This window comes from Hippocampus comes, unplaced genomic scaffold (assembly GCF_001891065.2).
Source record: "Hippocampus comes isolate QL1 unplaced genomic scaffold, H_comes_QL1_v1.1 scaffold255, whole genome shotgun sequence".
NCBI classification, from domain to species: domain Eukaryota; kingdom Metazoa; phylum Chordata; class Actinopteri; order Syngnathiformes; family Syngnathidae; genus Hippocampus; species Hippocampus comes.
In genome coordinates this window covers 205,182-214,100 of record NW_017806034.1, presented here as the reverse complement: position 1 = coordinate 214,100, position 8,919 = coordinate 205,182, and the positions used below count along the sequence as shown (strand labels likewise).

The 8,919-nt window shown below is 39.8% G+C and overlaps 2 protein-coding genes across 2 annotated transcripts; both read right to left on the bottom strand.

Moving 5' to 3' along the window:
- Nucleotides 1-15: 15 nt before the first annotated feature.
- LOC109529471 (autoimmune regulator-like) lies at nucleotides 16-3,994 on the bottom strand. Its single transcript, XM_019892842.1, has 7 exons — nucleotides 3,966-3,994; nucleotides 3,093-3,162; nucleotides 2,538-2,621; nucleotides 2,360-2,457; nucleotides 1,269-1,347; nucleotides 677-760; nucleotides 16-269 (listed from the first exon to the last, which is right to left on the bottom strand). The coding sequence occupies exons 3-7, from the start codon at nucleotides 2,583-2,585 to the stop codon at nucleotides 189-191; spliced, it is 390 nt and encodes a 129-aa protein (XP_019748401.1). The 5' UTR covers nucleotides 2,586-2,621; nucleotides 3,093-3,162; nucleotides 3,966-3,994; the 3' UTR covers nucleotides 16-188.
- Nucleotides 3,995-4,675: 681 nt separating this feature from the next.
- Nucleotides 4,676-7,566, bottom strand: LOC109529472 (autoimmune regulator-like). The gene is made up of 5 exons (XM_019892843.1): nucleotides 7,349-7,566; nucleotides 6,254-6,428; nucleotides 6,027-6,131; nucleotides 5,199-5,264; nucleotides 4,676-5,119 (listed from the first exon to the last, which is right to left on the bottom strand). The coding sequence occupies exons 1-5, from the start codon at nucleotides 7,493-7,495 to the stop codon at nucleotides 4,872-4,874; spliced, it is 741 nt and encodes a 246-aa protein (XP_019748402.1). The 5' UTR covers nucleotides 7,496-7,566; the 3' UTR covers nucleotides 4,676-4,871.
- Nucleotides 7,567-8,919: the final 1,353 nt, after the last annotated feature.

The following is an 8,919-nucleotide window of genomic DNA, read 5'->3' as shown; positions in this document are numbered from 1 at the left end:
TGGTGGAAAGTGCTCGATAAATACAGCTGAGTTGAGTTGAGAAAATGCGCAAAGAGACTTACATTCCATCTATTGCAGCATTCATGAGCTATCATCAAAAAACAGCTGATATTTTGCAAAGTGACTTCATCGTTTTCAATAGTAGTCGTAGTACTAGTAAGAGTAGTTGAAAAGAAATGGATTCCAAGTCACTGGTAGCACCCGTGAGTGTTAAGAAGAGGTTGAGAGATGTTATGAAAAGCCCATTGCAGGATGCCATCCAAGGAGGTCTGCTGACACACACACACACACACACACACACGTCATCTAATGAACACGCACACAATGGCTTCACCGATCCTCTTGAGTTTGTTGATACATTCATCATGTCAGTGCACATCAGGTTTGATTTGGATTGTTTTGGGTCAAAGCAAAGTCGACACCAATTGGATTACGCTGACTTGTAATTGAATCGGACCTATTTGAATGATCGCAAAGTTAAAACTAAGTTTAATCATGAAGGCGTATTCCTAAGAGAACCGTTACAGTGAAACAAGAATTCTAAAAAGTGCCAAACTCAATGAAATGCAATGACGCAACGCTACCCAACACATCTGACTCTAATTTATGCAGGCCCACCACCCCAACGATACATACTAAACATATTACATCACGTGTGTAACTGAGCACCACTCACGTCTCCCAGGATGGAGTCCAATTCGTCTTTCTGAACCGATGAGCTCTGTTCGTGGCCGTGTGGGTTATGCGCCGCTGTGGCGAGCTGAAAAACAGCGTCGTATTAAGACTGGGGGTGGGCCCTTGAACCCCCTTGCTCAAGGACAAGACTTGGAATGATCATAAAATGGTGCAGGCTAAAAATGAGGGATTTTGTGCCACTCATTTGGGAGAATTTCCCAGTAGGAACACAGCAATTTAATTTGCCCAAAATTGGTGCTTCCAACCCAAAATGGCTGACTTCCCCTTCACTTACAGATATGAGACTTTTTCTATGCCCTGTTAGGATAGACATGCCTTACCAATTTCATGTTCATAAAACAAACTGGTGTTTCATTTGATCAAACTTTCCAGGGGTGCAATTGAGAGCAAAATTATTGCTTTAAACCAAAATGGCCGACTTTGTGTTGAAAACCATGCATGGGTACTTTTCGTACATTCTGTTACATGTACGTACGTTCGACGTGTCCGCCCATTTTAGTGTTGATTTGTGAAGCTGGTGCGTTCCCACTTTCCAGGGGGGCGCTATCGAGTAAGTGAAAGTACAGACCCACCTGTAAACATTTGGTATCGGCCTCCTTTTCTGCAGTGCTGACCAACGCCTTGGAGCACGACAGACAGGTGGATCGCCCGCTAACAAAACACAGAAGGTGGCATTTCAAATTCGTGTCACAGTTGCTTTTTTTCGGGCGTTTGATCATTGTGCCACAAGTTTGAAACAAATGTTTCTAAAATGAAGGGCATTAGATTTTTGATTGACAGTGTCATTTTGTGGTTTTATTTGATTTGATTTTTGAGGGACGACGTGACTGTATCCATGCATCCGTACTCTTTCATGAAATATAGTGGTACCGCTACTTACGAAATTAATTGGTTCTGGAAGACATTTCTTAACTCGAAAATTTTGTAAGTAGAGACACGTTTTCCATGTAAATGGCCTAATCAGTTCCAAGCCCCCCCCAAATTCAGACATAAATGTTTTCTAAAGCATAAAAATGCATCAAAATATGTCACTAGCACATGTTAAAATGAGATTATTTCACAATAAATGAGAGTTGTGTATTATGTAAAAAACAAAGAATTGAGTAAAAAAGAAAAATGATGGTCATTTAACTTTTAACTGCGTCCTCGTCATTTTTTGCCCTCTTTAGTTCATGTTCTCTCTCAGAAGAGGTTTTTGCCTGGTGTTTTGTAAAGAACTGATCCAAGGACGTTTGCTTTTGTCGCCTTTTAACAATCCTTTGAAAATATCCAAGGCAAACGTGAGCATAGTGAGCTATCGCCCAACTGGTGAACCCTTTTTCTGGGTGATTCACATTTACGTAAAATTATCGGAACACCTCATGGCCCGAGGGGCGAATGACGATGACGATAATCTATCTACACACATAAACACATTCTTAGCCAATGGGATGCCAGGATGATGCTCGGTAATAGCCAATGGCAGAGCAGCTCTAAGTATGTTGTGTTCAGGAAACTCGAAGCTGCGAGTCGCAGCCAATACTGTATTTTTACCTTTCGTATCTTGAAATTTCTTTTGTAACTAGAGACAATAGTTTCCTGTTGAGGCGTTTCGAAACTTGAAAATCTCGTATGAAGAGACGTACGTGAGTCGAGGTACCACTGTATCGATGTTAGGACTTACATGTGGAAGTGGCAGTGGCGGTGGTAACACTTGGAACACTGAAGGCAGCGAGCGAGGTCTCCTCCTCCCAGGTGACAAATACCACACGCGTCTGGGCTCTACATTTGATACATTTCAAACATTTCAGCCGGCAACGATGTGCCGTGTGCACTATAAGGACAGTTGGGGGCGTGTTTACCTCCTTTGCTGAGGCTGTGGTGGAGGACAGCAAGGGGAACAATGACATGTCGACGGTGGAGGTCTTAGAGTTTGTCTGCGGAGGCTGTGGAAGGAGGGCCACACTACTTTTTATTGTTATTGTAATTGGAATACTTTCATACTTTGCGCATATGTAATTCATTAAATCTATTAAGCAGCACGATGAGTTGGTGGTTAGCTACAAGGGTGAAGAAAAAAAAAGACTCAAGAAAGGCAGACTGGCAAAAGAGCAAGAATACTCGGCACTAGTAACTCGTTAATTTGCCAATATTTAGTTCAGTCATGAATTTTTCATTGAATCATCCTATTTATATCTTCTTCATAATGTAATATAACCTTAAATTTCAGGTTGAACCCATAAAAAAACAAAAAAAACAACAAAAAAACACAAGAAGACTTGACAATCTAAAATGTACCCTGATTGTTTTGCTCCAAGTTAGCTCGGATCGGCGCCAACTCGCTATCGAGCGCTGAAGAGGATTCAAGAGGAATCCCAATCATTTTAAGTGCTCACGTGTTAGTGTCATTTACTTACTTGCAAAGCTTGCTGGCTTTTTTGTACCTTGACCTCTCTGCCACCGCATTCCTTACAACGCCAAGATCCACTGCAGATACAAAAGTGTGTTATTATCAGGATTTATCGATTATGCAAACGTATATGGTTACATTAGCCAGTGGTGACGATACATTTGCAGTCCGGACGCGGAAGGGTGAGCCATTTGCTGCTCTGGTGGGAGTCTCACAACATTTACAACGTCTCCAACAACACCACATAAGTCAGTCAATTTGTTGCTTGCTGATTTTTCGATAATAGTCACTGTGGTTCAATTCGCCAGTGGTGGCATTGCACCATTCATTTGCAATTCTGGACGTCGAGATGAAATCTGCTCTAGAGAAAGTTTCAAGATGCTGCAAGTCTCCAATAATACCACAAAAGGTTGCTTAATTTGTTGCTCGTTTTTTTTTGGGTCACTGTGGTTAAATTCGCCAGTGGTGGCATTGTGCTATTCATTTGCAGTCTGGATGCAGAGGAGTGAACATTTAATCCCCTGGAGGGAAAGCCAAATTTCCAAAAGTCTCAAGTCGCACCACAAAAGTCACTAAAATTGTCGCTACTGTTCTTTTGTTGTTGTTTGGTCAAATTAGCCAGTCGCGGCTTTGCGCCATTCATTTCCAGTCTGGACCCAAAGGGGAGAGCATCCCGTTATGAGGTCATCTAAGGGTATTCCAGACTCTTAAATAACACCACAAAAGTCACTAAATATATATATATATATATATATTAAAAATAATAGCTAACGGGGTTAGAAATTTCTCAAAGTTGGCAACGCTGAGTAGCGGCTTGCTCGGTTGCAACGCCCGAGCGTCTCGTGTTTCCTTTGTTATTCTTGCAGGCGTAAGCTTGAACCTGGGGATGGATGTGAGTGGAGGGTCCAGGCAGGTATATTTTTTGATAGAAAACAAATTCTATAACACTGTACTTTTGTTAAAAAAATATTCTCAGGACATAATTAAATGCATAACACTGGTCAACGATTAAAAAAAAAAAATCATTGTTTTTAATCAGAGATGCAAAAAACTTTTCTAGATTTTTTTTTGCACTGATTCTGACCGGCTCGTTTTTTTTTCTCTTGCAAAGAACAGGATTTATTTTTGTGAAACGTCACAGCAGTAAATTACAACGCATGATATAATCCGTATTGTGCAAGATTAAAAAAAATGAAATACAGTATCACAACAACCTGGTGCTCGAAAAAAAAAAGACATTTTTAAATCTGCTTCATAATTAAATGCATAACACTGGTCAACGATTAAAATTCTTTTTTTCATTGTTTTTAATCAGAGATGCAAAAAACGTTTCTAGATTTTTTTTTACACGGATTCTGATCTGCTCTTGTTTTTTTTTCTCTTGCAAAGAACAGGATTTATTTTTGTGAAACGTCACAGCAGTAAATTACAACGCATGATATAATCCGTATTGTGCAAGATTAAAAAAAATGAAATACAGTATCACAACAACCTGGTGCTCGAAAAAAAAAAGACATTTTTAAATCTGCTTAAAAAAATCTCAGACATCTCTGATTTAAATTAGCTTTGGACCAGTGTAATGAAAGACAAATCAAGCTTTGAGCCCGTGACGCCTCTTTTTTGAGAAATTTTTGACAAGGTGTACATCAGGGGGCATTTTGGAAATGAAGTGCTGCCTCCACAAGGGAAAACACAAGCCATGCTATCATTTGCTTTATAAAATTTGGGGTGCACTTTGGGTGGTAACAAAATCCATGCTTGCTATTGGCTCAAAAAAAGGCTAATTTCAGCAAGACAAGAAAGAGAGTATCAAGAGTAATTCTTGATCCTTGCAGTATTTTAAGGCATGATGCAGATATGTCAAAAAAAGACACCAGGGAACTTGGTCTTTGAGGGTTTTAGTATGTTGCCAACATGCGGACTTGCCATCTGAGTGGAAAACCTCATCTCTGGAAGATCCACTTTTGACTGACAGCTCAGTGGCGGCGCGAGCAGATGACGATGAGGGAAGTCGTCCTTCTGTGGGGACCGACACTGAAGCACAAGCGTTAGCTTTAAAGATCCACTTGGATTTGGAAATGGACGTTCTTGTAAAGTGTGAAGTGGAAATTACTTGTGCCACACGCGGCTTGCTGGGGAGGAGCTTCACTCTTCACTTTGCATAACTTGAATTTACCCGCTGAGGGGGGGGAAAAAAAGATTTTGTCAATAGTTTACTTGATTTAAACATTAGGGGAAATGATTAATTGTGTATTAATTTTTTTTTCCGAATTTTATGCATGATTAACTAAAATGAGGACATTTGTTTTGTTTGGGCTGCTGATAATTGTACTGTAAGACTTACACAATTATTTTCGTTCTTTTTTTAATGACATAATAGCACTTACAATATCCAATAAAAGCAATTACGATATAATTAATTAAACATTGCATTCTGGGGAAGCGGACTACTAAATTTATATATATATATTTTTTTTTATGAATAAATATAATACTGTTGAATTTCCCCTTGTGGGACAAGAAGGAGTCAAATTTTACTGACAATTTCATATCTACTGATCAAAATTTTAGTTTCGGCATTTAAATTGATTCCTTTGCCAAAAAAAAACAACAAAAAAACAAATAAGTTTTCAGCTTCTTTTTCGTGTGACTGGTGAGAGGACATTTCGATTCTTTCCTCTTTCATCTATAACTGCTTCAAACAACAAGGCGTATGCAGGAATAGAATTACAATTGCATGACTGTCCATGTCTTATGTGTTGTGTTATATTACCGTATTTTTTTTTTATCTTAACTCTTCTGTAAAGCGCTTTGTTACAGCCGCCGCTGTAAATAAAGTGCTATATAAATAAAGATGTATTTTATTGTATTGTTTTGTGTAGCTCCATGACTAAGCAATAAAACAATGAAATGTTCCTTGGGGGAGGTAATGCCGTCCTACCTGCAGTCCCGTCGCAAGTCGTGGTGCGATATTGATCTTCCCTGTCCTTGTGGCTCCTCTTTTTGCCGCGATTCTTCTTGCCTTGGGGAGACGCGACGCGGCTTGCTGCGTTGGAATTATGCGGCAATTCATCATACAAAATCGGACGCAAGAATCAATGAAATGATAAATGATGGCGAAAACCTCAAAGTTGTTGTCGCTTTGTGTGGGGCGTGAGCTTCACGTACAGGCAATGTGGGGAGCGAGTAGTGCTCGCAGTTTGGGGTAACTGTCCAGGTTGTAGGTCTTGTTCAGGTTCCTCCAGAAGGCTTGCATGGTGGAGGCACTCTGTTCCATTACCCACGAGATCAGCGAGTATATGGCCTTGTGGATCCCGTCTCGGGCCTCCTGCGCCACCGTGTCCTTAACCACACACGCACATGCAGACACAAAAGAAAGTCCCCAAATTCACCTTGGGAACTGAAGTGCGAATTTTGGTGGAAGGGTGTCATGAAATGTCACGTTAACTACCAAATGACCCGCACAGATGTTGGTTGAGATGGGGACTCCAGCTTGGATCTATTGACTGCAAGGCATATGTGGCAACCACAAACACAACGTGTTGCTTTCAAAAGACGGGAAAATACGAATTGTGGTCGTAATTTAAAACGGTCCGTTTGATTTTGTCTGCTAGGATTAAATAAACGTGATCGTCTGAGGTATTTATACAGTATTGCGGGATCTCCAGCATATCGAATAAAGCACGTTATTTACCAGGAGTCAGCCTACCGCCAGGGGGCGATGGCACGGTTCAGCTTCATTAAGCTGCTGAACGAACAAGCAAGCGCTGATATATATTTTTCTTTTTTTCAATATTTTTTTTTATAAGTTTTACTAGGATACCCCCCCTCCCCCCGCCCACGATTTTCCCTGTTTCTCATGGAAAATGTATATTGAACAGTTTTTGAAGAATTCCTGGGGATTGTAAACAAAAATAAAAAACACAATTTAATAAAACAATAATAAAAAAAACATTCTCAATACTCAACATCTTTTTTCAGGATTTAACATTTCTGAGTTTTGGAAGTTTCATTTTGCACTGAAAACTGTTTCCATATTTTTTGTTGAAGAGCAGTGCAGTAAAAATACAGATGTTTTCCCAAACATAACGAATTGTGATTCCTAAATCCTGATCACGACACTGATCAAAATAATTGCGATGACCATTTTGGCTGTAATCGTACAGACAACTTTGAATATTTACAAAACTTCCTCCTCTGTACTTCGCATCGACTTGTCAAAATCAGAAAAGCAGCATGCTGCTGACGGCGAAGTGGGCTCACCTTCAGCATCTGCTCACTGATGACGTTCTTGTCGGCCAAGCCGTGAACCAGAGGGAAGGCGTCGTGCACTGCCATGGCGATATCCGTACGAAGACCCTTCAAGAGCGAGCCAAGTCGCGGGTCTGCCAGGGCCTCCACTCGTGACATGATGCAGCTGTTGAGCCTCAAACAATGTACTGGAGGTGGATCGCAAACTAACTGGAGTGCCCTTTTACATGGATGGGGTGTGGCCTTCCAAGAATAAAAAAAGGATCATTTGCATATTTAGTGGTCAAAATCATTGATGGACCAAAATGCAAATCCTCCTGTTTGACAGAGGTGTCAAATCCAGTTCCAGAAAATAAACCGTGCCGCAGTTTGTCTTTGTCTTTCGCCACAGAATCGTCAACTCAACCTGAATGTAAACGAGCTGTTGAGTAGAAGCACCTGTGGTGAAAGACAAACTGGCAAGGTTTCGTTTCTGGACCTGAATTTGACACCTCCGTCAAATAGGACGATTGGCATTTTGACCATCGTCATCTTTTTACTTGGGAACATACCTATAGTGGTTCGCAGCTACTCGGAGTGGAACCGTTAAGGCGTGGCTAATTTAAAGATGGGACATTTCCCAACCGTTTCATCTCGAACGTACATACTGTACTTCCAAACTTGGAATAGGTACAAATATTCATCTTGGAATCAAAAAAGAAGTCTTATGGGGTAGACTAGAGTACCCTGAGGGACGCCCAAATTCCTTCAAATGAATCAACCACAAATGTAACTGCCTGCCTGCCCAGAGACCCGTGGGGGGGATCGAGTAACATGACATCCAGCCAGGGGAATACCTCAGAGTAGGAAAGCAATCGTGGCGTCCGTTTAGTCGACCGGAAAAAGGTTCTTTCCAGTTCAACTTGTCTTGTCAGCACCAAACCAGAAAGAACGCTTCAGCAAGACCATTTCGCATGAATATTTTATTGTTTGATAATAGAACAAAACAATAAATGGAAAACATTCAAATAAAATAGGCCTTGCAGAAAAGGCTGCATGAAATAAAACATTAAATGGTATAAATGTTTAGAAAATAAAATACGCCTTGCGTACAATGTGCCAGAAAATAAAATAAGATATAAAAAATAATTTCATACAATATACATACAAGACAATAAATGGAATAAAATAAGTGCAAACAAAAAGTGGAATTAATGAAAATAAAGTAAAATAAGCCTTGCAGACAAGGCTCCACAAATTAAAAGCACATAAAATATTTGATCATTTAAAAACAAAAGGAACTGGAATATATTTAAATAAAATTAAAAAATGAAATCACAAAATATTAAATAGACTCAATTAAAATAAGGCTCTACCTCATGTCCCTGAAATGAATAAGGCTTTTCAAAAACAGATTGAATTTAAATTACATTAAAGCTTACATGAAATATGTAAAGGAATCAATTAAAATTCAAGAAGATTTTCGGATGAGGCTCCAACTCCCCCGTGAGCAGAAGTGGGATAAAATACAATAAAATCAATTTAATTAAGCTTTTCAGTCAGCCCATCGTTCATTTGGCTCATTTCCTAAATTTAATGACTAT